The sequence below is a fragment of the Halteromyces radiatus genome (assembly GCF_025201355.1).
Source record: "Halteromyces radiatus strain CBS 162.75 chromosome Unknown BX664scaffold_10, whole genome shotgun sequence".
Lineage (NCBI taxonomy): Eukaryota > Fungi > Mucoromycota > Mucoromycetes > Mucorales > Cunninghamellaceae > Halteromyces > Halteromyces radiatus.
In genome coordinates this window covers 255,203-282,251 of record NW_026251696.1, presented here as the reverse complement: position 1 = coordinate 282,251, position 27,049 = coordinate 255,203, and the positions used below count along the sequence as shown (strand labels likewise).

At 33.0% G+C, this 27,049-nt stretch overlaps 13 protein-coding genes and 1 non-coding gene across 14 annotated transcripts; 9 read left to right on the top strand and 5 right to left on the bottom strand.

The window, feature by feature from the left end:
- Positions 1-199: 199 nt before the first annotated feature.
- Positions 200-2,213, top strand: BX664DRAFT_342578 (pyridoxal phosphate-dependent transferase). The gene is made up of 8 exons (XM_051547176.1): positions 200-385; positions 459-573; positions 654-742; positions 818-951; positions 1,074-1,292; positions 1,372-1,547; positions 1,611-1,663; positions 1,724-2,213. Exons 1-8 carry the CDS (start codon positions 238-240, stop codon positions 2,155-2,157), a joined length of 1,368 nt encoding a protein of 455 aa, XP_051396249.1. The 5' UTR covers positions 200-237; the 3' UTR covers positions 2,158-2,213.
- A 531-nt stretch (positions 2,214-2,744) lies between these two features.
- On the bottom strand, positions 2,745-3,919 carry BX664DRAFT_342576 (uncharacterized protein). The gene has a single exon (XM_051547175.1). The coding sequence runs from the start codon at positions 3,747-3,749 to the stop codon at positions 2,991-2,993; it is 759 nt and encodes a 252-aa protein (XP_051396248.1). The 5' UTR covers positions 3,750-3,919; the 3' UTR covers positions 2,745-2,990.
- A 450-nt stretch (positions 3,920-4,369) lies between these two features.
- BX664DRAFT_342575 (Muskelin N-terminus-domain-containing protein) lies at positions 4,370-8,054 on the top strand. Its single transcript, XM_051547174.1, has 12 exons — positions 4,370-4,670; positions 4,738-4,767; positions 4,828-4,905; positions 4,968-5,026; positions 5,085-5,222; positions 5,304-5,577; positions 5,655-5,820; positions 5,902-6,097; positions 6,184-6,347; positions 6,449-7,435; positions 7,506-7,795; positions 7,872-8,054. The coding sequence occupies exons 1-12, from the start codon at positions 4,436-4,438 to the stop codon at positions 7,976-7,978; spliced, it is 2,724 nt and encodes a 907-aa protein (XP_051396247.1). The 5' UTR covers positions 4,370-4,435; the 3' UTR covers positions 7,979-8,054.
- A 410-nt stretch (positions 8,055-8,464) lies between these two features.
- Positions 8,465-8,938, top strand: BX664DRAFT_342572 (plasma membrane proteolipid 3). The gene is made up of 3 exons (XM_051547173.1): positions 8,465-8,558; positions 8,643-8,744; positions 8,831-8,938. The coding sequence occupies exons 1-3, from the start codon at positions 8,519-8,521 to the stop codon at positions 8,860-8,862; spliced, it is 174 nt and encodes a 57-aa protein (XP_051396246.1). The 5' UTR covers positions 8,465-8,518; the 3' UTR covers positions 8,863-8,938.
- On the bottom strand, positions 8,939-10,079 carry BX664DRAFT_342570 (class II aldolase/adducin N-terminal; the record flags this gene model as incomplete). Its single annotated transcript, XM_051547172.1, has 5 exons — positions 8,939-9,394; positions 9,460-9,627; positions 9,685-9,743; positions 9,809-10,016; positions 10,075-10,079. The coding sequence occupies 5 exons, from the start codon at positions 10,077-10,079 to the stop codon at positions 8,956-8,958; spliced, it is 879 nt and encodes a 292-aa protein (XP_051396245.1). The 3' UTR covers positions 8,939-8,955.
- A 278-nt stretch (positions 10,080-10,357) lies between these two features.
- On the top strand, positions 10,358-11,495 carry BX664DRAFT_342566 (uncharacterized protein). The gene is made up of 4 exons (XM_051547171.1): positions 10,358-10,606; positions 10,660-10,872; positions 10,936-11,290; positions 11,351-11,495. Exons 1-4 carry the CDS (start codon positions 10,391-10,393, stop codon positions 11,449-11,451), a joined length of 885 nt encoding a protein of 294 aa, XP_051396244.1. The 5' UTR covers positions 10,358-10,390; the 3' UTR covers positions 11,452-11,495.
- Positions 11,496-12,857, bottom strand: BX664DRAFT_342563 (uncharacterized protein). The gene is made up of 4 exons (XM_051547170.1): positions 12,120-12,857; positions 11,972-11,996; positions 11,830-11,885; positions 11,496-11,771 (listed from the first exon to the last, which is right to left on the bottom strand). Exons 1-4 carry the CDS (start codon positions 12,760-12,762, stop codon positions 11,551-11,553), a joined length of 945 nt encoding a protein of 314 aa, XP_051396243.1. The 5' UTR covers positions 12,763-12,857; the 3' UTR covers positions 11,496-11,550.
- A 162-nt stretch (positions 12,858-13,019) lies between these two features.
- Positions 13,020-13,916, top strand: BX664DRAFT_342561 (F subunit of V-type ATPase). Its single transcript, XM_051547169.1, has 5 exons — positions 13,020-13,138; positions 13,199-13,280; positions 13,338-13,420; positions 13,481-13,568; positions 13,633-13,916. Exons 1-5 carry the CDS (start codon positions 13,079-13,081, stop codon positions 13,683-13,685), a joined length of 366 nt encoding a protein of 121 aa, XP_051396242.1. The 5' UTR covers positions 13,020-13,078; the 3' UTR covers positions 13,686-13,916.
- A 1,453-nt stretch (positions 13,917-15,369) lies between these two features.
- On the bottom strand, positions 15,370-15,442 carry BX664DRAFT_t123. The gene has a single exon. It is a non-coding gene; the product is annotated as a tRNA-Thr (tRNA).
- A 441-nt stretch (positions 15,443-15,883) lies between these two features.
- BX664DRAFT_342557 (uncharacterized protein) lies at positions 15,884-16,837 on the top strand. The gene is made up of 3 exons (XM_051547168.1): positions 15,884-15,976; positions 16,082-16,183; positions 16,291-16,837. The coding sequence occupies exons 1-3, from the start codon at positions 15,900-15,902 to the stop codon at positions 16,706-16,708; spliced, it is 597 nt and encodes a 198-aa protein (XP_051396241.1). The 5' UTR covers positions 15,884-15,899; the 3' UTR covers positions 16,709-16,837.
- Positions 16,838-17,288: 451 nt separating this feature from the next.
- BX664DRAFT_342555 (uncharacterized protein) lies at positions 17,289-19,778 on the bottom strand. Its single transcript, XM_051547167.1, has 2 exons — positions 19,693-19,778; positions 17,289-19,607 (listed from the first exon to the last, which is right to left on the bottom strand). Exons 1-2 carry the CDS (start codon positions 19,751-19,753, stop codon positions 17,368-17,370), a joined length of 2,301 nt encoding a protein of 766 aa, XP_051396240.1. The 5' UTR covers positions 19,754-19,778; the 3' UTR covers positions 17,289-17,367.
- Positions 19,779-20,324: 546 nt separating this feature from the next.
- BX664DRAFT_303479 (Tetraspanin family-domain-containing protein) lies at positions 20,325-21,703 on the top strand. Its single transcript, XM_051542485.1, has 4 exons — positions 20,325-20,480; positions 20,556-20,689; positions 20,769-21,001; positions 21,098-21,703. Exons 1-4 carry the CDS (start codon positions 20,461-20,463, stop codon positions 21,545-21,547), a joined length of 837 nt encoding a protein of 278 aa, XP_051396239.1. The 5' UTR covers positions 20,325-20,460; the 3' UTR covers positions 21,548-21,703.
- Positions 21,704-21,954: 251 nt separating this feature from the next.
- Positions 21,955-24,349, top strand: BX664DRAFT_342553 (uncharacterized protein; the record flags this gene model as incomplete). The annotated part of the gene is made up of 2 exons (XM_051547166.1): positions 21,955-22,074; positions 22,147-24,349. Coding segments are annotated over exons 1-2 (2,098 nt in total), but the record flags the coding sequence as incomplete, so codon positions are not given.
- Positions 24,350-24,884: 535 nt separating this feature from the next.
- On the top strand, positions 24,885-26,028 carry BX664DRAFT_270136 (P-loop containing nucleoside triphosphate hydrolase protein; the record flags this gene model as incomplete). Its single annotated transcript, XM_051541080.1, has 2 exons — positions 24,885-25,161; positions 25,229-26,028. The coding sequence occupies 2 exons, from the start codon at positions 24,885-24,887 to the stop codon at positions 26,026-26,028; spliced, it is 1,077 nt and encodes a 358-aa protein (XP_051396237.1).
- Between the last annotated feature and the right edge of the window lie 1,021 nt (positions 26,029-27,049).

Here is a 27,049-nt window from a genome sequence, read left to right as displayed (position 1 = left end):
CTTATATCATAGATTCATGATTTATTTTTTTGTTAAAACTATTTTCTATAGATTCCCACAAAAAAAAAAAAAAAAAAAAAAGACGCTCTTTCAACTTTAAGGATGACCTACGGATGTTCCTCCCCGCCCATTCTTATAATTTGCCTTTTTTTCTTTTAATTCATTTTCTTTTCATTTCTTTTCCCTTTCCTTTTTTTTTTTTTTTTTTTATTTATTGTACATTATACATTACTCTCAATGACTGACATTCACCAACTTGGAGACAAAGAACTTTTGGATAGAAACACGGCTAATTCTTTGGATGCGCAGGATCCGTTATCCAAATTTAGACAAGAATTTGCCATTCCTACTCGAGGCGATGTTGCTGGTGACAAGCCTATTGTGGGTAAATTATTCACAATATTGAAAGCATATAAAGACGAACAAAGAAATTGACTCATTTTATTAATCTTAAATAGAAAAAGAAACTGATTTGGAAGAACCATGTACTTATCTATGTGGGAACTCGTTGGGATTGATGCCAAAACAAACACCCATTCTGGTGAATCAAGAATTCGATGCTTGGAGTCGTCGGTAAGGAATGAAAAAGCGCGAAGAATCACTAGCTTGAATACATTTCTTACTACTTTTATTATTTTATTATAAAAAAAAAGAGGCGTTGAAGGACACCGAAACCATCCATATAATCGACCTTGGGTTACTGTTGATGAACAAGTGAAAGAACATCTTGCAAATCTTGTTGGTAATGTCAAGATGAATGAATATTAAACCAAACTGTGATGCTTAACTTTTTTTTTTTTTTTATTATTCTTATTAGGTGCAAAGCCTGTTGAAGTAACGGCAATGAATACATTGACTTCCAATTTACATTCTATGATGACCACATTTTTTCGACCTACCAAGGATAGATTTAAGATTATGATTGAAGCAAAAGCATTCCCATCCGATCATGTAAGATATACACAATAGAGTTTGACTCGTGCAACTTTTGGATGATTTTGTTTGAAGCTTATCTGTGCATCATTTTCTCACGGTTCTCTTTTTTTTTTTTTTTTTTTTTTTTATTGTTGTAGTATGCCGTCAGTTCTCATTTAGAATCAAGAGGTCTAGATCCTGCCACTGCTTTGATTACCATTGCTCCTCGTGCCGGTGAATTGAATTTACGTACTCAAGATATTTTGGATACAATTGAAGGTGATAAGAGCATTGCCCTGGTGATGTTAAGTGGTGTACAATATTATACTGGTCAATTCTTTGATATTCCCAAAATCACCAAATTTGGTCAAGAAAAGGTTTTTTTTTTTAAAAAAAATATATATATATATGAATATGAAACTAAATATATGAACTTCTTCAATTCTTTTCAAATAGGGCTGCATAGTAGGTTGGGATCTCGCTCATGCTGTTGGCAATGTACCTTTGAAACTACATGAATGGCAAGTGGACTTTGCTTGTTGGTGTTCCTACAAGTATTTGAATTCTGGAGCTGGTGGTATTGCTGGTCTTTTTATTCATGAAAAATATGCAAAGGATACTTCTCGACCAAGGTAAATAGATTATTTTGAAATATATAGTTCCATTCAACTTACTCTTTTTATATTTATATATAGATTAGCTGGATGGTGGGGAAATGAAAAGGAAAATCGATTTGATATGTCTCCTGGTAAGTTAAATTCTTATTATACACTATGGTTTTTATTGAATACCTTTTTTTTTTTTAAAGAGTTCCGTCCTAGTGAAGGCGCTTCTGGATATCAACAAAGTAATCCCAATGTATTGGCAACCATTGCATTATTATCGTCCTTACAAATTTATGAACAAGCTGGAGGTATTGAAGCTTTGCGTATCAAATCATTGAAGCTCACCGGGTATCTGGAAAAATTGTTGCATCTGGTGCTAGATGCCCATTTCAAGGCCGATCATATCCGTATTTTAACCCCTGCCGATCCTGAACAACGTGGATGTCAATTGTCTTTGGAATTCCCTGAACGAATGATGGATGTGTTTGATGGTTTACATGCTTATGGTGTGATTTGTGATGAAAGAAAACCTACTGTTATCCGATTGGCTCCTGTACCTCTGTACAACTCCTTTGCTGATGTATACCGTGCTGTCATGTGTCTGGCAAAAGTGATGGATCAAGTTTATTCCTCCTAGTTAGAATCACTTTCCCCCTCCTTTTTAGTCAATAAACTTTTTTTTTTTATGATTAACGTTTAGTTTATTGTCTATATATACGTGTGTGTGTAGCGATATATGGCATGATGGGATGATCTATCTTTTCATGATAATTTGTATGTATGTTGATTGTATAAAAATAGACACCAATCTATGTTCACCAAATCATTACAAAAAAAAAAAAAAAAAAAAAAAAAAAAAAAGAGCGATAAAAGCCGGTTTGCTCCATCCTAAAAAAAAAAAAATCATCTTCTCGCGCGCTATTCGGTATTTTTTTTTTTAGTTTGACTCGGTTGGATTCGATTCTCGTGATCAAGAAGTTTATCAACCAAAAAAAAAAAAAAAAAAGGATGGATGGTAAAGAAAGGAAATCAGGGTTGAATTCCCCAAACCGGAAGTCGAATTTTTTTTTTTTATATATAAAAAAAAAAGCTTGGCTTGGGTAAATTATGTGGCGCTCTGCATATGAGTTCTGATGACACCATTGTCGATTGTTTCATGCATTTGGCATAGTATAATAAAAAAAAATACATTCTTCGATAGATATTTTTTAATACAAGAGTTTTTTTTTTTTTATTGAAAAAGGAGAGAAAGTACTACAGAAGGGAGGAAGCAAGGGGAACAATGATTGAATGTTTTCTTATTGTTTGATAATGTGAAGGAGGGAAAAAGTATTAAAAAAACGCAATATAACAATGTGGGAGACTAAATACTAATAAAATAACTGATAATAAATAATAAAAATAAAATGATAGATGATGATGATAAAAATAAGAATAAGAATTATAATAAGGGGTGAGTATTAACGAGTTTCATGATCGTTTCCTTTTCTTGATGGATGCCAAAATAGTTTCATTGGAAACATCGGAACCAATTTCAGAACGACAGTTGTAATATGACGTATATCCCAAAGGCGGTGGCAAATCCGTGATAAAGACTTTTTCTTGTTTGATTTCGGCCAATGGTGCAGAATAGATTGGATGGACTGATAAATCATGAATAGATGGTAATCTGACATCAGGTGAAGACATTATTGTTGAGATGTTCTTATTGTTCTTAGAATCATCATCATCCTTGGTATCTTTTTCATTGTTGGAGGTATTATTCAATTGTGTAGGAGGAGAACGTAATAATGATGAATGTGATCGTTGTTGTGTTGAAGTTAAAGTAGTAAAAGAAGATGATGATGATTGTTGAGGTTGTTTTTGATCATATGATCGAGGTAAGGATAAAGAAGAAGACGGAGATTCTTTGTTGTTAAGGAATTGGCTGACAGCAGCGGCTGGTAGTTCGGCAACAAAAGACTGTGATCGTAGTATGGTATGGAGCATATCTTCTATAGCTTTCAGTCTATCTTCAATGGCTTCCAGAGCAGCTTTGGATATATGATTCCTTTTGTCTTCGGCATGAGATACAGCAGGATATACACAAGGAACATCGGCTTTATGACAACTTCGACAAGGGAGTTCACCATTACACTTGGTTTTTCGACGACGACATTCACCGCATGCACTGACAATTTTGACTCGTTTCTTGCGTGGTGTATTAATTTGAGGTTCATTGGTAGCCATAGTAACTAAATTGTAGAATGAAAGTTTATAATATATAAAGTCTAAGTAGAATTAAAAAAAAATAAAAGACAAAAAAGACAAAAAAAAATGTATATAAAACAAAAATGAAGAAAGAGCGGAAGAAAAAAGGAAAAATCTGAGAAAATGGGAAAATGGAAATAAAGGAGAACAGACAAGGAAAGACAGAATGTGAGATTTTGTGGATGGTCGCCTTCCTTTTTATTCTTTAAAGTCAGATATACCAAGAGAGTTGATTGGACAATGAGCAAAAAAGGATGTTCTCCTCTTTTTGAGCTTAACATGTACAGAAAAGGAAAATCAAGCAATACCCATATTTTTCAAAATCATAATATATATTTATACATATTAAATAGAATATCTAATTTTCTACCTTTCTTTTTTTAATATCAAACAAAACAAAAAAAAAAAAAACTTTTGTATCATATCGGTTTCACGCCCGCTTTCTGATACCTCCCACTTTTCCAATCAAAGAAGTATAACAATGCAAGGCGTAACGCAAAAATAGTCTTTTTTGGAACTCCTGCAGTTATAATTTTTTTTTTATCTCTTTTTCTGCACTTTTTTGCTTTTTCTTCGTTTTCTCTCTCTTTTTTTTTTTCTTTTTTCTTTTTTTTTCTTCTTCTTCTCTCTCTCCCTCTATATATACTTAGTCATATTATAGAATTATGCCTAAGCGACGTAATAGTCAAAAACGACCGTCAGAATTAGCGACATTACTAGCAGAAACACGTAGTACTTCTCTTCCTTACTCTATATATGACTACTCGTCTTATTCTGGCACCTATCACCCAAACAACATTTATTTTGATACACCCCAAAATCAATCTTCACGTTGGTCAAGTGGCTCTCATGATGGAACTCAATTCATTACTTTACGACTAGATCAACCTACTATTGCACGTAAGATTCAGCATATCATATATACTACATCTTTTTTAATCTTTCATCTTCTTATCTTTATGTATAGGGTCTATCCTATGGGGCAAGTTTCATCGAAGTAAGTTATTCATCTTTATGCAGTCTCTCTCTTTTCTTTTCTAATGGTTTTCTTATTTAGGTCATGTTTGTAATGTCAAGGAATTCAAGGTTTATGGTGGTCTAGATCCGAATAATATGTCTGAACTCCTATTCCAAGGTAAGATAAAGCGAAGCACACACTTCTTTTTAATCTTTTTTTTTTTTTTAACTCATATACAGTTCTACAGAACCATAGTAAGCCTGAAATGTTCAAACTTAGGCATACATATCATGGTTTAGTAAGTTAAAAAAAATGAAAGAAAAAATGATATGTATCCAACTATTCCTTTTTTTTAGGTTATTCCTATTCAGTATATCAAGATTGTTCCCATTTCGACATTCAGCACCAATTTCAACTATAGTATTTGGTATTTGGAAATACACGGTATTACAGATGCTTCCATTATCCGACGTGCCTTGGATGAATATGAAAATGTAAGATCTTCTATTAAAAATAAGGTTATATAGGTTTAGAGAAAAAGTTAATGTAACTTTCCTTTTTTTTTTTTTTAATAGTTTAGAGAAAAAGAAACGATACGTCTTTGTATGAAACATTTTCGACAAAGGAACATGGTGGATATCTTTCAATTGATCAAACAACAATCTGGAATCGAATTAGAGAATCCTCTTTTGACACAACTACATACTGCTTTGGTCAAAGATGGTGATTTTGAATTGGCTGAAATTTTGGTGGAACAAATAGATCAGCAATATCAAATCTTTGAATCATTCACTCGACGGACAAAATATCAGTCTTCTTGGGAAGAGTTACATCCTATTCCAACAACAGGTAAAAATCATAACAATTCAAAATGGATGCTATCCTCGTTTGATATCTTTTTTTTTTTTCTGTATCTCTTTCCTTAGATGGTGATATGCCTTGTGCCCGTGGTGGTCACCAGATGTGTATTGATTCCTCAAATGGATTGATTTATTTACATGGTGGATGGACTGGGAAAACAAATCTGGCTGACTTTTGGTGTTATTCTATCAAAGAAAACAGATGGATCCTTATTAGCAATGATACCAGTAGGTAATATCACAATCTATTTTAAAGGGAAGGAAAAAGTTATGACTCATCTTGGATTTTAATGTGAAATACTTTTTTTTAAAGACAAGGGGGCCCATCAGCAAGATCTTGTCATCAAATATGTTTAGATACATCAAGTCAATCTTTATTTGTTTTTGGACGTGTAGCAGACATTCATGCCAATCGTTCGGATACAAGCAAGAAGGATAATTTGAAAGCGGATTTCTATCGATATTATATTGAAACTGACCATTGGGAAAAGTTAGATGATCATACTGCTGTAAGTAATATAAATAGTAAAAAAAAAAAAAAAAAAAAAAGCACTTTTTATACGACATATTCATTCATATATGTTTTGTTGCTTAGGATAACGGAGGACCTGAACTTCTTTTTGATCATCAAATGTGTGTAGATGGATCTGCAGGGAAGTTGTACGTTTTTGGTGGTCGATCCATTTCTGGTAGCAAACTACATCAATATAGTGGACTTTATTCCTACGATATTCAAAATAGCACCTGGAAGCTTTTACGGTAAGGAATAGTTGATTTTTTTTTTTTTTTTACCCAAGATCATTCTCATTTGTTTTATTAATACCTTTTTTTTTCTTTTTTTCTGGGGACATTTCATATAGGAATGATTTGAACAAGAATCATATGCCATTGACACCAGAATCATCATCAGCAAATAGTTCAGCAAATTCTTCACCTATATCAAAACCTCATCGTTATCCTTTCAACATACCATTACAATCTCGAATTGGTCATTCTATGTTATCAGGGTCTGACCGTCATCAGTTATATATACTCGGAGGAGAATGTGCTGAAAACCATTTTTGTGATCTGCATCAGTACGACATCGATACCGATACAGTAGTCTGTATATCTCCACGTCATGGGCAAAAGCAAAGGAAATTTCATCAACAGCGAAGTCAATCATGTGATGATGCTCGTCCTATAAACAGCAGCGAAAGTGAAGGAAATGATTACTATGATGACGATGACAGCGATGATGATGATATTGGAACAATGGGCACTGGAGAAAGCGATACACCTTATGACAGCAACAATGGTACAACATATTGTTACTACCGTGGTGATGGTAGCTCTGGATTGGCAACTCCCAGCGTAGGATCGGACTTGGGTTATACACAACGAGCTACTATGGACGAAAACCTGGGTCAAATATATGTATTTTTTGGCTATTTACGAAATATGGGCTGTAAAACGGTGAAAAATGTGTTACGGATTTATCATTTAGATCGTAATACTTGGGAAGATATCTATTCCAATGAAAGATGTCACCAATCATCATCTGTACCTATACCACCTGCACGACCACAGCGACAACAACAACAATCATTCTTTACTGGTCGAAGTAATATCAACGGCGGTGCAACAACAACAGCAGCAAAAACAACAACAACAACAACAAATATTGGATCATACTCTTCGTCTTCTGATATTATTGATGCAGCTACTGATTATCCAACACCTAGATTCTCATATCAATGGATTTATGATCCAATTTCGAAATGTCATTATCTTTTTGGTGGTGATCCTCATGAATATACTGATTCTGATCGTCGATTGGGTGATTTATGGAAATTGAAACTGATAAAGTAACAAAATCAAATTTTGCAATGAAATGTACTGATTCTTTTTATTTATTTATTTATTTATATACTGCAGACCCGATGTGCATAGTGTAGCACAGAGATGCAAGTATCTTATCAGGGTGCAAAAATTCAAAGAACTTTGTGCCAACATTGAAAAGAACAAGCATTACGATATGATATCTCAAGCTTTGAATTATTTACAAACACAAGTGACTCCATTGGTAGACAAAGAAGATGATGAAGAAAATAGGATTTTGGGTCATTTATGTGCAAGACTGTGTTTACTGGGTGATGAAAACAGATCAATCAAACAAAATGATTTACAACCAAAAGAACAATACAAGTGGCTGAACAAGTCGATAGGTAAAAATGTTATCTAAAAAAGGAAATGAAGTAATTTATTGGTTCGTGTATCACTGAATTTTTTTTTGATATTTAGACACTTTTTATATGGATAGAACTAGTGTTTACACTGAATTATTAAAGTATTTCCCAAGTGATATGTGTGAACCGACGGGTAATATATCCGATGCTTTACGCTTATAATAGATCCATTGATTCTAGTGTAGTGTAGCTTAACTTTTTTTTTTTGATTTGAAAATAAAGTAAATATACTCTTTCTTTATCAATGACTTTTTTTTTTATTCTTCTTCTTCTATGATGATGAAAATTCATTTTGTATCAATGGTATTGATTGATTACGGAATTTCAATTGAAAGTATCATTCATTTTTTGTTTCACTCTAAAATTAATGATATCACTGATCCAAGGAAATTTGATCGAAAAAGGTAATGACATCGGAACCTGATTCACTATTATAATACAATTTAGATAATAAATCAAGGAATCATTTGCCAAGGATCATGACAGAAAAGAAACCAGCCACTTCCTTTTTGCCAAGCTAGTTTTGTTTGTATTTCTTTGGATCTCACTTTCTATTTTTAGGATAAGCTGAATCTAAAACAAAAAAAAAAAAAAAAAAAAAAAACTATATATTTCTTCTACAGATCTTTTTCGCTTCCTTCTTTTTCTATTTTTTTTTTTTTTCTTTCTTTATCTTTAAATAACAAGAACTTCATATATAAAATGGCCTTTACTGCTTCTGATATTTGTAAAATCATTTGTGGTAAGTAACATACAATATATTCAAATGAAAGGGAAAAACTCATTCACAATTCTTTCTTTCTTTTTTTTTCCAACTTTTTTCTAGCTGTTATCTTACCTCCATTGGGTGTATTCTTTGAAAGAGGATGTAATTGCGACTTGTTAATCAATATTGCTTTGACTTGTTTAGGGTATATTCCTGGTATTAGTAAGTAGTCTTTTTTTAAAAAAAAGGAAGGAAATAGGATAGAACTAATATATACTGCTTTTTCCTATTTTCCGAAATTATTATAGTTCACGCGTTGTATATTATTCTGAAATATTAATCAAAGATGAAACATTCATATTCCCCTATAAATATACATTTCTCTATATTATTTAAATAAAATACAACAATTTTTATTTATTTTTTATTTCAATCAATCCAAACAATCAGGTTGTTCTTTGATAATCATATCAAACATAGGTTGAAATTGTGCATAACCAGATAAAGGTGTTCCGACCTTTTGATAAGTCCCTCGTGCAATATCATCAGGAATCACTTTCAAATCATGATATCCATTCACAGCCGCTGCTTCTGCCAACAATTGAGATTGACAACATCGTTCCATAGACACAAACCACCAAAAAGCAGCATCGATCGATTCACCCGTTGTTAATAATCCATGATTTTGTAAAATAATCGCCTTGTTTTTGGGTCCTAATGCAGCCACCAAACGTTTTCCTTCTTCAGCATCAAATACAACCCCTCCAAATTGATCATAAATACTATGATCTTCAAAAAAGGCACATGCATCTTGAGAAATCGGGAGTAAAGGTCGACCTAAACTTGAAAATGTTTTTCCATACATAGAATGTCTTTATATATATATATATATATAAAGAAGTTATTGATCGTAATAAAAACTTTCTTTCTATCTTACGTATGAACAGCACATTGAACATCTTGACGTGCAGCATGGATAGTACCATGAATGACAAACGCTGCCTTGTTCACAAATCGATTACCACGTACAATATTACCATCATGATCCACCAATACCAAGTCACTTGCTTTGATTGTTCCAAAATGTTGTCCGAACGCATTAACCCTATTTACAAAAAGATGATGAACAGTTTTTTTTCAAAGCATTTTTTTTTTTTTTTACCAAAACAAATCAGGATATTCTGGATCTCTCACAGTAGCATGACCTGCTACGCCTTCATCCTTTTTTTTTTTTAAAGAAAAAAAAAATGAGATCATGATGTAAGAGAAAGGGAAAAATCATTTACCCAACCAAACTTGGCCAATAAACGGAAGCCAGCCGCCAACCGTTGTTTGAAATGAATGCGTTGTTGATGAACATCTTTAAAAGTAGGAGGACGAGGGATCATGACTTGTTGTTCTTCTGCTTCTTTTGCCTGTTCAGCCGTTTCACTACCAGTCAAGATCACCTTACGAGTTGATCGTTCAAAAATAGCTGCTTTTTTAAGTTCATCGCTACCAAAAAAAAAAAAAGAAAAAAATGAACATCATATCATAAAACTTTTATTCATACTTCATGGTTAAAAAAAAGTAATTAAAGAAATAAAAGAATGGGAAAAAGAATTGTCTTTCTTTTATACAATTATTTTGCTTAGTTCCTCTCCGAAACTTTAATTTCGCCCCAAAATGTAAAGACCAAAAAAAAAGAAAAAAACACAGATTTAGGATAGTCAAATGGCTTTTCTCACCTCTATTTTGTATTTGTCAACATTGATTCTCTCAAACAATAAACCCAGGAACAAGGATGATCACTGCGGCTTCTTAATTTTTTTTTTTTCACTTTTTTTTTTTTTTTTTTTTTTTTTTGGTTCATATTTCTTCTCTTGGTCATGATCATTTCAAGTGGGATTGCCAATATCACTTGTATTTCCTTCACTCTCCTTTATATTGCTGGATTTTATCTCTTTGAAGAAACAAGAAGTAATGGTTTGAAATTATCTCGTCAACATCCTACTGTCATCAAGTCACGGATGAAGGCAGTGACCTTATCCTGTTGTGTCATCTTATTCTTAGTTTATATCGTTTTGTCTTATTCTCTTGATCAGGCAAGTCTTTTATTTTTTTCAAGTTTATATCGTCTTATATATATATTTTATAGATGACTTTTAGTACATTCTTGACACGTTTGGGTTGTCAACCTATTTTTTTATGGAACTTGTTACAACCTCTTGTTTTGACCATGGTCCTTTTTCTTGGCCCTTTAACTATTTTATACTTTGACCAACAATTACCTGGCCAAGTCGACTTTTATTGGAAAAGAGATGTAATGCAAGTGATTAGTTCATTGTATGGACAACGAAACTATGTGTTTGTAAGTAAACCAAAACATTACAATGATTTTTTTTTTTAAAAAAAAAAAAAACTTATGATGTAGGCACCATTGACAGAAGAACTTGTTTTTCGATCATGTATGATTGTTATCCTTTATCAAGCTGGTTATTCTTATACTTGGTTGATCTTTATATCCCCTCTTTATTTTGGCTTGGCTCATTTACATCATGGTTGGGAAGTGTATCATCAAATGGGACGTACAAAACAAGCTTTACAAACAGCACTTGTCTCCTCTTTCTTTCAGTTTGGATTTACTAGTTTGTTTGGATGGTATGCCAGCTTTATATTCTTACGAACTAGTAGTTTATGGACTTGTGTGTTGTGTCATTCCTTTTGTAACATGATGGGATTTCCTGATATCAATGATATACCACATCGTCCTGATCATCATCGTTATGGTAAAAAAAAAAAAAAAAAAAAATTAAAATTAAATTAAACTCCATATTTTTTTTTTTTAGTCATCTGGTCAAGCTTCCTCATTGGTATCCTATCATTTGTTTATTTATTATACCCATTGACTTGTACTACGAATTCGTTTTACTGGTCATGCCCTATCTAGTTATTTTTTTTTTTTTGCATCAAGATCTTTCATTCATCAATTTCATCATACATCAAATGTTTATTGTTGGTATAAATAACTAATACTACATAAATAAAATCATCGTTTATGATCATCATCATCCTTTTTCTTTTCGTCATTAGCCATATTTTCAACAATTCTGCGAGCACTATCACGTAACAAAAAGAAGGCATCTCCTCGTTTGGCACTTTCCAAAAACCTTGTAAAGAATCCAACTTGAGTCCCATCTTTCCATGATTCAATGTAACGTCGACCTAATTCTTGCACTGGACTAAATGTCTTTTTCATAAACTTGGCCACTATCCAAAAAAAAAAAAAATCAATATATCATCGATAAATATTTATAATTCTCTATACCATCTTCTCCAGTTCTACCAAAACGTTCACCTAATTCCACAGTATAATAGTCAGGACTAATATCATTCCATAAAAAAAAAAAAGAATAGATAAAGGGTAAACTATTTGATCCTCTCATATCATGTTTGTTTTTTTTTCTTACCTATTTGCTTTAGTAATATCCGTTTCTATAGAATACAAGAGCAGATCATATCAATCAGTTTGTTGTATACAAAAAAAAAAAAAAAAGGTTACTCCCTTTTCTATCATCACAACCCCCCCTTCTTTTTTTTTTTTTTTTTTTTTTTTACCATGAAGATGTTCAGTAAAGCCAGACCGAGTATTGGAGACGACTAGCCAATTACCATAAAAAGGATTCCAACTAGAAGAAAGATTCATATCGACCAATTTCTTCTTTCTTCGTGCTTGACTTTCACGAAAGAGACAAACCATGGTACATTGTGAATTCATAGGATAGGTCTTTTTTGGAGAAGCTTGTCCGTCCTTGTTTATTTGCTTGATTTCATTGACAAGATTAGATTCCTTTTGTCGACTAGGTTCTTTGGTCCATATGTAACATCTTTCGTTCCATAAATCATCACCATTCTTGGTAGCCTGGCGAGAAAATCTGACTAGGAAATGTGTTAATTCTTCTTCGGCTTTACCTTCAGGTTCTGTGTCGTTGGGAGGTTCTTCGGACCACCAAGGTGATAGTAGTTCCGAACTATCTTGTGGTGGAGCATGGTGAGGTACGGGAGAAAGAGAAGGTATAGGATGATTGTCACCATGGTTGTTTTGAACAAGTTCAAGGGTATCTGTAGTGTCTTTTGATTTTGCTGCTATTGCTGCTGCTGTTGAGATGGCTGCATTGATATCATTGTTTTTTCTATCCTGCTTTGTTTTATCCTTGTCGTTATTATTGGCCTGTTGTGATTGATTTTCTTCTAAACCCATGTTGTTCTCTATAAAATGATATAATGAAGAGAGAGAGAGAGAGAGAGAAAGAAAGAGAGAGAAAGAGGGGGAATGAAAGTGTTGGAGATACAGAGACAGAAAGAGAAAAAAAAAAAGAGAGAGAGGAAAAAAAAAAAAAGTTAAGCATAGGCTTTTTTTTTAATCTTTTGAAAATTCACCAATGAGAATTCTGTAGAGTACTTTTTAATGTCCGTTTCGACTTTTTTTTTTTGCTGGTTTTTTTCACCCCTCGTTGGTTTCGCTCTTTTTTTTTCTTTTTTTACGTTTCACTTTCTTTCTTTTATTATTTTGCGATATGTCCTCTGAAAAGACAACACAAAAGGAAAGAAACTTTTTAGCCGTGATTGGAGATGAGGTAAATTAATAATATCTTCATATAATGTTTTTTTATTCTAATGTTCTTTTTTTTATATAGGACTCTGTAACTGGTCTTTTACTGGCTGGTATTGGACATGTGAATCAACAACAAAAACGAAATTTCCTCGTTGTGGATGCCAGTAAGTAACGACTAATAGCAGTAATATCTCTTCTTATCAAATATATATTATCTATAGAAACGCCATTATCAACCATTGAAGAACAATTTGTAGAATTTACCAAACGAAAGGATATTGCTATCATCTTGATCAATCAACACGTAAGTTTCATCTCCAAAAAAATAATAATAAATAACTATTTCCACCTATCAACTTCTTAGATTGCAGAAGATATTAGAGAATTGATTGATGGTCATAATCAAGCTTTCCCCACTGTACTTGAAATACCCTCTAAAGATCACCCTTATGGTAAGAAAAAGAAAAATTAGTTATCTTCAAACTAATCCATCTTTTTTTTTTTTTTTTTTTGTAGACCCTGAAAAGGATAGTGTTTTGAAGCGTGTTCGAAGATTGTTTGGCGAATGATCTGTCATGTCGATTCCTTTCTTTCTCACTCTCTATCTCTCTCACATACATCCCCTTGTCGTGATCTTTTTTTTTTTTTGGTTTTTTTTTATATCACTATTACACCGCTATGTAGTTAATTGTTTTGATTGATCCCTATTTGAAATAAAATATATATATATATATATACCATTTTTTGGTTTATTATCAAGTTTGGCTCTCAAAGACATTGTAGATGATTGCATGGATAAACAGATATTCGGACGATTGGATGATCAAATGATGGGGGTGATTGGATAATGAGATGAATGGGCAAATAGACAATTCTCCAAAAGATACGAGTTGGCAGTGCTAAATAAGGAAACCCATTTTGTAACTAGACGATAAAGCATCATCTCTTTTTGCCAGGTGAAGGAGTGTACTATATGATTTTAGTAGCATAGCATTGACTGGCGTAACATCATTCAACATGATGCAAAAAAAAAAAAGAGAAGAGAAATAAATTACTTGTACTTCATCATCTCAATAGAAAAAGCTGACACAAAATGACAGTAAAAAAGTAAAATAAAATAAAAGGAAGCAGCCGTTCAATAAAACACAACAGTAAAGACCAATAAGAAAAAATGATTCAAAATTATTTTATTCATTGGATAGCTAAACTAAAATATAATTCACATATGTAACTAAACTATTTAACATCCTTTTGAATCAAATCGACCTGTGACATCATGACTTTTTTTTTTTTTTTTTTTTTGAATCCATCCATTCCTACAACTATCCATCCAGCCTTTGCATCCATGCTGCTGTACAATCCATCAACTGATAATGTCCTTCAAAAGTTTCCATGTTCGTCATTGTTGGGTACACATAAAGGACACACTCGTTGTTTCCTTGAATCCATTCGTTCAGAGAGAGAGAGAGAGAGAGAGAGAGAGAGAGAGAGAGAGAGAGAGAGAGAGAGAGAGAGAGAGAGTATTTGTGTGATTGTTTTTTTTTTTTTTTTTTTTTTTTGTCATGACAGATAAATGGTATAAATATCACTATAAACGGACAGATAGCCAGATAGAAGTAAATATATACACTTACGTAGATTCAAATAGTCGATGATGTAGAATTCAAAGAGGCAATGTAAGTAGATTTCGACAAAGGTAACGTTCCTTGTAAGTTTATGAGTGATAATAGCGTTGCTGTACAGACGAATTCATTGTTGAACGCGAGCTTTATGCGATATTAAGATACTCGTTAGTATTGGCATAATTATCATACTGTAACGTACTGTTGAATGAATAGAGTTGATTAATTGGAGTCACGTATACCGTCGAAACCAAAGACAAAGGAAAAAAAAAAAAAAAAGAGTGAATATCTAATAGGTCTTTGTTTCAAATAGTTCATCAGAACTGATCGATTTCGACATTTTTTTTTTTTCTTTTCCCTTGAATGTTTACTTACTATTTTCCAAGAGATTCAAGAATAACATGACACCAATAGATATATATAATTGAATGTAAAGAAAATATGACACGTAAAAGACAAAAAAAAAAAAAAAAAAAAAAAAAAAAAAAGAAAAAAAAAGGAAAAAAAAACGGAAAAAAAAGGAAAAAGCAAAAAGAACAATTGAAATAAAGACCTCAACATAAAAAAATTAACTAAATACCACCAAATCACGTGGTCCTTTACGACGAAAATAAAAAAAGGCAAAACTAATTGCCTTCTGTGAGAATCGAACTCACGACCTTCTGCTTACTAGGCAGACGCTCTGCCAACTGAGCCAAGAAGGCGTAGACGCTTTGTTAGACCGAAAACTTCATTATGAATCACATCTTAATTTCAGCCAATCAGCATCGAGTATTTTTGTTTGGTTACACGCATTTCTTCAAGTTTTGGGTATAGCCAAAGTCTTTGGTATTTTTTTTTTCTCCTTTACTTCCCTCTCTCTTCAATAATAATGGGAGATGAACGTTGGATGATACGTAATGATGAATGATAATCATGATTGTATTTACTGTACATACAGTTGATACATTTTTTTCTTTTTTTTTTTTTTTAAAAAAAAAGTAAATAGGCAGCAATAAGTGTGCCGAATGTAGAAGAAACAAATTTTGATTGGCCAATGGGTGAGTGAGGGGTTTGAAAATTTTTTTGACCTCTATCTCTTTTTTTTTTTTTTTTTAGTTTTTTTTTTTTTTTTTTTTTCTTTTTTTCTTTTACTTTATTTTTCTTTCATTCAAATATATCATGTCTGTTTCCTTGGAACAATCTTTGGCTCTTCACATCATCGACGCTTATTTGGCTGAACACAAATACATTGAATCGTAAAGTAGCTGTTTCAACAAAAAAAACAAAAAAGAATGATTGTCTCTTTCCAAGTGGCTTAGGAAAACAATGTAGATAACAAAACCTTTTCTCTTTTTCTATAGTGACAAGGCCACCGCTGCTGATGCTACTGTTGCTAAGGCTTTGGGTGCTGCTCCTGCTGCTGAATTTGCTCATGCTGCCAAGTGGTTTGCTGAAGTGAACAAGTAAGTTGAAATAACGCGCTCGTGTAAAAAAAAAAAAAAAAAAAAAAAAAATAGAGAATGCTTAATAGTTTTTTTTTTTTTTTTTTTTTTTTTTTTTTTTTTATTAGGGAAGCTGCTGCTCCTGCTGCTGAAGCTGATGAAGATGATATTGATCTCTTTGGTTCTGATGATGAAGAAGTTGATGAAGAAGCTGAAAAGATCAAGGCTGCTCGTGTCGCTGAATACAACGCTCGTAAGGCCAACAAGCCCAAGCCTACTGCTAAGACCACCGTGACTCTCGATGTCAAGCCTTGGGATGATGAAACCAACATGGACGAATTGACTCAAGGTGTCAAGGCTATTGCTATGGACGGTTTGTTGTGGGGTGGTCACCAATTGGTTGCCATTGGTTTCGGTATCAAGAAGCTCCAAATCAACTGTGTGGTTGAAGATGACAAGGTCTCCATGGATGACTTGACTGAACAAATTGAAGCCTTGGAAGATTACGTTCAATCCGTTGATGTTGCTGCTATGCAAAAGATCTAAAAATATATATAAATACGTGTATATCAATATGGTTTCAACTTACTTTAGTATAGTTCATTCCTTTCTCCTTTTTTTTTATGTTTACATATTATTAGCATCATTTGAAATAAAGAAATATATTTGAATTCATCCTTTTTTTTTTTTTTTTTTGTTTACAATGATATGAATTTAATATAAAGGTAGCAATCCTATGGAATTGTTGGTTGAAAATGTTTATTTTATGAAGGTAACATTTACTTTAATAGTATACTATTTTTTTTTTTTTTGATGCAATAGTGTTATTTTATTGATTCGACATATGACGGTTCATCTCTATCCTATGACTTCGAAAGGATGCATTTAAGTACTGATTAAATGATGTATCTTCTTTTTTTTTTTTTTTTTTTTTTTTTTTTTTTTTAATAAAGATGCTCTATTTTTTTTTTTTTTTTTTTTTTTTTTTTTTTAATAAAGATGCTCTATAGTAGATTTGCATTAAATGATTTGTATACATCACCATGAATGTATGCAGAGTCAGTTTGAAATAAATCTAAAAAGGAGGAAGATATGGTCGATATAACAGTACAAGATCAAATAGTATCCACAATGATTTTATTCAAGAAAAATAATCATAAAAAAAAAAAAAAAGATAAAAGAATGCAATGGTATCTAACTGTTTTTCAATTACCCAAAAAGTAATGAGATACGGAATCAAACATTTGACCAAAAATAGAGGATCCTATGGACGACTTGTTGCTGGTTTCTACCGTTGTATCCGTTGATGAAGATGTTGGCACCCCTTGGTGTTCATTTGTCTGTACTTTATCCTCCAATGATTGCTTATCCAGATTTGTTGTAGTATCTATGCTTACTGTGGCATCGTTTGCTAAGAATGAGTACATATCTTTGACTTGTTTGGGATGATCATGGTGAATGGCTGATTTATTGGTATATTCAAAAGTAGTAGTGGATACTGTGGTAATATTTTTATCCTCTGATGATGGATGACCGGTTGATTGCTGTGGTGATGAAGGAGCCATTGCTGCTGACAAAGACGATGGTATTGACGATACAGACGCTGCCAATGATGTTGGTGTGCCAATGGAAGAGGAAGGTAACGGAGAGCATATTGGCATTGTTGTTGAATCATTCTTGATATCCTGTTCCACTGATGGTGTTGGTATTTTTTGATCTGTCCTATTTGTTCCATCCTTCGTATCCATAGTGTTTGGTGTATCTATTGGTGCAGGAATCTGCGATGTTGATGATGATAATGATGATGATGACGATGATGATGGCGATGATGATGACGATGATGATGATGATGATGATGCTGTCGTTGTTGTTGTTGTTGTTGTTGTATGTTGGTCATTCGAATTTTCTGGTATCGGATCATTTTGTTTAGCCAAATCATCAACAGAAGTAGAATTACAAGTGGTTGAAGATAGATGATTGGTTTCGTCAGGTAACGCTGGAGATGTTGGTGATGACAAGTTGGGTATAGTCGCAGTTGTATGATCACTCGGATTATTTTTATTTTCGTTTGTTGATAGAGTTTCTTTACTTGCTATAAAGAGGTCTTCGGTCGAAAGAAGTGGTTGTTGTTGCATTTCATTACCGGTCAAAGAGGGTGTCGTTGGTGATGTTAATATATCAGTGTCCATCATATCCTCGTCCTTGTCATTGTCGTCCATCAGGTGTGCTGTTTTTGATACAGGTGATGTTTCAGTTGCCACTTCGATGTGTTGAATATTCTCTATTTGTTTTGGTGGAATTTCTTCGTCAATATTGACAGTTGTTGAAAGTGGTGCTGGAGTCAAGGTTATATCTTCATCCACATCAATCAAATCTACGACGGTTGTTTCTAAAGGCTTTTCGAATCGTTCAGTTGATTTTGTTGCCGTTGTTTCCAAGGGTGAAGAAGGAGGTGGTGATGACAAGTCCATAAACACTTCGGTTGGTTCCATTTTGATCTTCTTGAGTCCCATATCGTGATCATCATCGCTATCATCAAGTGTAATCATGACAGGAGAGGATGATTTTTTAGGTAATACAGAATGATGGCTAAGATCGAGCGGATCCCGTGCAGTGATGAGTCTATCGAGACGTTCTTCAATGATATCAGTTCGTCGCCGTAACCTTCGTGTTCGTTGATGGGGGTGAATATCATCATCATCATCTCCGTCTTGAGGTATCCATTCCGTTTCCATTTTTTCAGATCTGACACCACCAGGAGTTCCAAGTACTACAGGAGTTTTGGGAGTTCTTCTAATATCATCATCCGAATACCGTTTTTCTTGTTTTTGAGATGCAATTCTTGAACTTCGTCTAGTTTGTTTTCTTTCCTCTTCTTCTTTCTGTCGTTCCTGATTATCATACTGATGTTGTTCAGATGGATAGTGTACAGTCGTAGTATCTAAAGTAGCATCAGCACCCATTCGCCATGAAGAGGTTCGTTGTTGTTTCAGTTTGCGCCTTTTTGGTTTTGCTGATAGTGAAGGAGAATCTGAAATATGTTGTTGTTGTTTGTTCGATCGTTTGTCGCGTATTTTCCGCCGAGTTGGAGTGGTAGAGTTTTTGGTAGAAGTAGATGATTCTGGTGATAAGGCTCGATATAATGCAAGGTCATTGATATTATCGGAACGGAAAGGAGATAACATCAAGTCTTGTAAATGTCTATTGAGTTCTTGGTCGTCACGTTGTGGCGAAGAAAAGCAAGAACTTAATTCACCTATGGATTCGTCGTCCTTGTCATAATCTAATGGTGGAGATTGTGAAGAAGATGATGTAGAGGGAGTAGGCCTTTGTAGTGGAAATCTTGCCAACGGAGACTTTTTTGCTGCGTTGATAAGTTTTTCTGAAAACCGTCTAGCTCGAGGAGTATCTTGATGTTGTTGTGAGGTTCTATTCCTGTTTATAACTATAGTGAGAATTAAAAAAAAAAATAGAAGATAAGAATAAAGATTTAAGTATATATATATCCTTTTTTTTTTTTTTTTTTTTACCTTCATTGGGTGATTCAGAACGTGAAGGAAGAGTTGTTGTATTGAGGTCAAATCCAGTCATAGAGATATATATGAAAAAAAAAAAAAAAAAGAAAAAGAGCACTGATTTCTTCTTTGGGCAAAAATGCTGTAATGAAAAACAAATGCGCGGTAATTCAACCAGTGACGCGCCAGAGAAAAAAAGAAAAAAAAAAAAAAAAAGAAATCCCTTGTCCCGATTGGAATTTTCTTTTCAATTAGAATAATATCATCATATAAAATCAACTGACTAACTACGCAAGATTTTTATAATCACACAGGTAAGACATTGAAAAATCACTATATATATATATATATTGATCATTATCCTTATTTTTTTTTATTTTTCTTTTGAAAATGATTATAGTTAAAATTATATAAACTTTTAACTAATATCAAATTAAAATAATAATCTATTATGGGAGAGAAATAACAAAGAAATATAGGAGGAAATCTTTAGTTTGATCTAGTTTATAATTTTTGCTCCTAAATTTGTACCTTTAATACCAATCAAAGCATCTTATTGGCCTAAGCACGTCGGGGTTGAATCTTCATATGCTGTTCCACACCACTTTTTGTTAAGTTTGCTTTTTTTTTTTTTTTCTCTTTTCTCTCTTTCTTATTCTCTGTAGTCTTGAACTCTTTGAATAAAAGAAATAAAAAAATATCAGTTATTTTCCCCTTCCTTTCCTTTTTATTTTGAATTAAAATAAAATAAAATAATATACATTTTATTTACATATATATAACATGACCACTTGTTGTGGAAGGTATATAATAATAAAAAAAAAAAAACTTTAAGTCTTCAATATACTAAATAATACTTATTAATTAACTTTTCTTAGATTAAGTAAAGTTTATGTGATTCTCACCAATTTACTCTTTGCTTGTCTTGGTGCTGCTTATATTGCCTTTGGTGTACTTGGATCTCGAAATAAGTTTCTTGGTGCTGCTTTATTCCCTGATCTAGTATTTAAACGTAATAATTATTCAATTGTAGGATAAAATAAGAAAAAAAAAAAAAAAAAAAAACTAAATGTTTTATACATATATTTTAGTATCTGCTATCTTGGGCGCCATTATCATCGTAGCTTCCATTTTTGGATTCACTGCTGCATTCAGTAGACGACGATTGTTCATTTACCTATACCTATTGGTGATCCTTATATCTTTGGCTGTTCAAGTTGTAATTGGTGTACAAGTTTACAAAAGTGCTGCTAATACAAAGCAATATCTTGTCAATTTTTGGGCTTCAGCATCTGATAATGATAAAACCGAACTTCAAAACGAAGTAAAAAAAAAAAAAAAAAAAAAAAAGGAGGATGATCTTAACCTTTTTACGAAATTCTCATCTTTTTTTTTTTTTTTTTTTTTTTTTTTTTTTTAGTTCTCCTGTTGTGGTTATGATGGTATTCAAAGCTCTACTTCCAATCAATGTCCAACTTCATTACCTCCTTGTTTCGATAGTCTTCAAACATATATACAAAACGCCTTTCAAAAAGTATATTTGATTACATTTGCTGCTCTTGCCGTTCAATTATTAGCCATATCCAACGCTATGACCATGATCTGTAGTCGATATATACATAGTGATCAATATGAAGACGAAAGACGTGAACATCGAAAATCAGGGATTCGATTGGATGATATGACAGTGGATACTCCAACTACAGCTGGATCATATAATCAATATGGAATGCATCAACAACAATACGAACAAAAAGGATATTATGTCGATAATAGTCCTCAGAATCGATATGATAGTTATGATATGTATAGACACAATAATGCTAGTAGTGGATATGCCAATCAAGGATATAATCAATATCATTATTAGTTTTCCCCCCTAGATAGTCTCTCTTTGTTACTCTACATCTCATCAACACCATACCAAACCGTCATTCTTTTTCTGTCCTTTTTGTCCTACATTATTCACACTCTTCTTTTTTTATTATTTATTATTATTATTATTATTATTATTTATCAATACATCTTATATATATCTATTCTAGTTTTATTTGTCTATTTTTTCTTTTGTATGAAGTATACATATATCATTTCTCCCAGATAAAAAAAATCTTGATTGTACCTTTTTTTGGTTACTGTTTTTTTTGACCAATGAAAAGAGTAATCGGCTAAATTACGCCGAATTTTGTATTCCGTCTTCATTTTTTTTTTTTTTGATTTAGTATGATTTTTTTTTTTGGGCGTCTTTCCCCCCTTTTTTTTAATTTACCTCTTTCTTTTTTTTTTTTCTTTTTTCCTTCCTATCTTTTTTCTTTTTCCTTTTCCTTTTTCCTTTCTAAAATAAATTATGGCCAGTGATGACCTCTGATGAAACAAAACAAAAACGAAATCGACCTTGTAAGTTTATATTACGTTTCTTCTTTTGTTTTTTTTCTGGTACGTTATTAACTTTTCGATATCTGTTATTAGGTGAAAATTGTCGAGCTCATAGACGACGATGTATACCAACTCAAACACCTCAATGTGAACGATGTACCAAAAAGAAATTATCATGTATTTACAAGTTTACTGTTAAACCAACAATGATCAAAAATGTTGTTCCAGCTTCAAAACGTATGCGTCTATTGGATCAGGTGCGAGATATGGAAGAAACTATGGATGCTCTGGAAGACCAAGTTCATTTGATACTCGCTTATAACAATGATGAATCACCAAAACAACTGGATAATACTGAAAATACAATACACCACTCTGAATCAATATCACCTCTGAATGAAGAAGAATGGACAGTAACTATTCAACCAACCAAACATGGAATTCAATTACAAACATCTGTTCACACTGTTAGCGAACTTGTTCAGTTTTTAACTCAAAGTGTAGGATGCTTCTCAACACCACAACGAACACCTAACTATTATTCCAATCATTCTCAACAAACAATGAAAGTGACTTTAAAAATGCTTCAAGTAGAAGAAAGTCTTCGACAGATATTTAGCAAGATACCAGCTCAAAAGCAATTCAATCATAGTCAGCTTGTCATCAACGATTCAACATTTTATGATCATACCCGACGTGCATCTGTCCTTTATCTCGTTGATAGTTTTTTCAACTGTGTGCGCAATATGATACCCATTGTGGCTCCTTATTATCACCCTCTTATTATCAAGCAACCGGATTCAACGCTGGCGTACTCCTTGGCATGCTTTACTGCACTTTCTACTTGCGTGATTCATGTGGATGAAAAGACGTTACCTTGTCATCGATCTGATTTTGGGATTTATCTCTATCAAGCCGCCCATGAAAAGCTTCGCGATGATGTGTTTGATGAACCACATTCGATAGAAACAATCATTGCTCTATTGACCATGTCTCAAGCGTCCATGATTATATTACGAAATGATGATACTCGACTATACATCCATTTGGCTTGGCAAATGTTGCTTGCCATGCGTGATGATTGTACGGCTATTCTACGAAAATTTGAAGCAACATCAGCTACATCTCCTACAACTCCTGAATTGGCACGTGCAGAAACTTGGAGACGACTGTTCTATGGTGTACGGTATATGCTCATCCATGTTCGTATAGTTCAAGCGGATACTGTGGATTTCGGATCGTTCTTGAAAGAAAGCAATATTGGCTATCCTCGACCACTCTTTTGTGAAATGGAGAATCAACGAAGAAAACGAATGGTGGAAGTTTATAACTTATTTGTACGACTGGATGACTGTTATATCTCAAGCAATGTGGATGCAATGGGTTATCGATTATTTGCTGGTGAACTAGACAAGGTACGCTTGTATGATGTTTCTTATATAGAACATCGACTCTTCTCGTTCTGGCAAAGTTTACCTAGTGATTTTCGACTTACCACAACACCTATGGAATATTTGGATCCTGCCTCGATTTATACTTGTCAAGATCTTCATATCTTATATCTCAATCAGATGTATTATAGTCAGTGGTTGACATTGGAAACTCGGTTGATGCAAACACCTTGTACAGCAGATTTGAAAGATACCACTTGGATACGACTAGATGGTGGACGGGCTCTATTGATTGTTTCTGTATGTGCGGACACATTGACACATATATTTCAAGTCTTACATCAAAATGAATCCTGTATGCTTGAGCTTCATTGGTTATTAGTCACTACAGATGCTTTAAGAATGCTCACCAAAGCTGCCAATACTTCTGTTCGGAATCGAGCGCAATACAATCTACGAATCTGTTTGTCCGTTCTCATGTCTCAATTACAACCTAAACCTCAATATTATACAACATCTCCATCACCATCTATTTCTTCGACAGGTCGTTCTTCTTTTACCAATATGAATCATGGATTATCACCGGGTAATTCTTCAACAAGTACTATTAGTGATAGTTTGGATGAAGTGGATGAACAAGAGGATTGGAATCATCATGATCAGGCTTCCTCTCTTGATCTATCTACTGATCTATCTCCTATGGTAGTTTATTATGGTGAAATCAAGAAAAGCTTGGAATCTTATTTTAGTGATGATATAGCGTAGTTTATTTATTATTTATTTTTATTTAGTATTGTAGTTATTGTTTGATATATATCCTTTTCTTTTTTTTTTATACTTGATTTCCTTTTTCTTTTTTTTGTAAATAGTGTCAAAATAAAATGAAATTTTTTCTTACTTTCAATGCCAGCCACTGAATTTTTTTTTTGTCTCTTTTTTTTTTTTTTTTTTTTTTGTCTTTCTTTTTTTTTTTTTTTTTTTATTTTATATCCAATCTCCAATCTATTATTCACACTATGGGTGCTTTAAGTAAAATAAAGAAAAATGAATCAAAAGATCAATATATTCACCTCTTTCTCTTTTTCAATCTTTTAGATAAAAAAGTGGATAAACGTCTCAATGGTGTTCGTAAGTATCAATATATATATATTGATAGTTTTGATTGATCTTTTCTTTTTTTAAATCCATGGGTATCCTTTATTAGAGAAAAAGAAAGACCCTGGACTTCCCAATCTTGCTCATTTGAAACAAAAGAAGATCAAAAAGGACGAAGCCAGAGCCAAGGTAATAGAATGACATGTTAGTAAAGTTTAAAACATTCACACTTCTTTATAGTCTTTAAAAGATCGTATGGAACAAAAGAAACAACGACATTTACAACAACAACAACAACAACAACAACAACAACAACAACAAAAACGTAATATTTCTTTATCAGATATGGTAGCCAATGCCGAACGTCAACATCAAGCTTTTGATGACTCTACACCAGTTTTGATGGATGAAAAGATGCAAATGGATGCCGCAGCGACTGGACAAAAGGATAACTCGAAAAAGGCTTATTTCCGTGAATTTCGCAAAGTGCTTGAAAATGCTGATGTTGTATTGGAAATCTTGGATGCTCGTGATCCTTTAGGAACAAGAACAAAACATGTGGAAAGAATGATCATGGATAGTGGATTGGATAAGAAAGTGATTTTGGTATTGAACAAAATAGGTAAATCTCAGATAAAGAAAAAAAAAAAAAAAGAGATAGACTAAAGTGGGATTATATTTGTAACTAGATCTTGTACCTAAAGAAAATGTGGAAGCATGGTTAAAATACCTTCGAAATGAATATCCAGCCATTGCATTTAAAGCATCGACACAAAATCAACGTAGCAATTTAGGACAATCATCAGTATCCACAGGAACTGCCACGGAAAACTTGTTGAATTCATCAGAATGTATTGGTGCAGATACCTTGGTCAAACTACTCAAGAATTACTCACGTAACATCAACATCAAAACATCGATCACGGTTGGGATCATTGGCTATCCAAATGTAGGCAAGTCATCCGTCATCAACTCTTTAAAACGATCCAAAGTATGTGGTGTAGGTTCTACTCCTGGATTTACCAAAGTGGCACAACAAATTACATTGGATAAAAATATCAAGTTATTAGATTGTCCTGGGATTGTATTTGCTCAACAAGGACAAGATGGTCAGACGGATGCTGAAATTGCATTGCGGAATTGTATCAAGGTGGAACTATTGGAAGATCCTGTGACGCCGGTGGAGGTGATTGTTAGTCGATGTACAACAGCTAGTTTAATGGCTCTTTACAATATTGGTTATTTCAACAATGCTCATGAATTCCTGGTCCTTTTGGCTCAACAACGTGGGAAACTTTTAAAAGGTGGTGTGGCCGATATACATCAAATAGCTCGACATGTGTTGAATGATTGGAACAGTGGCAAAATCCCCTTCTTTACCGTACCTCCCTCTTCCAAACAAAGTCATATTGAAGCCTCCGTGGTATCGAATTGGAGTGAAGCTTGGAATCCTAATAATATGCTTGTAGATGATCAAATGATAGAATAGAAATAATAATAAAATCCCAATTTAGGTAATCTTTTTTAAACGATTTTTTATTTGTTCCACATGATTGCATTAACGGTGCAAACGATTGATAAAGAACCATTAAGGAAGCATTAACATTGGTTCAGTTTTACTTGAACCTCAGCAGTGGGGTTTCATTTTTTTTTTTAATACTTTATTTAGAAAGATTTTTTCTGTTTTTCTATTCTTTTCTCTTTCCTCCCCTCTTTTTTTTTATATTATGTTTTCAAAGATCATTGATACTTTACGTAACAACACTTCCAATACCAATAATAATAATAATAATACTGAAAGAAGTCGTAGTGTACCCAAGATCGATGTACGAACCAGTGATGAAGAGTTATCAAAATCATATTCCACCGGATCCATGCCAACATCACCATCAACAACATCCGTGGGTATCAAGACAGTAGATAGTAGTCGTTCTTTGACGGATGCCATTTATATTGATACTCGACGACGTTCCAGCTTATTTGGTTATTCCACCAATTCCGCGGATGATTATATGCAAAAGGATCTTCTCTCAAGCTCTTGGTCGTAATCACTGTGTTTTCATATATTGTATATAGTTATTATTTTATATTCCACTTACCTTTTTTTTTTTTTGATGTCTTGTATATTTGTTACCCAATAAAAAAAGTTATTTTATGTATATATATATAATTTTGATAGTTGTTGCCTAGAGTGATGATTCAAAAAAAAAAGTCAGTGATCGTTTAGGTGATATGACAAAAAAAAGATGGCGTGTTCTTTTTTGTTCTTATTCAATCAGTCATTCAATGGATACAATGATGTATAGGATGTACTCGAAAAAAAATGGAGGGATGGATCATAAAGTGGGGTTGATTTTTTTTTTTTTTTTGTTTCGACAGAATAGTAACTAACATCCGATCATATATGTTCCATAGTGAGATTGATATAGAGTGATGATGCCACTTACTGATAATAAAGAAAAGACAATCACAAATAGGGATAATAATAAAAACATGAATGACATTAGACT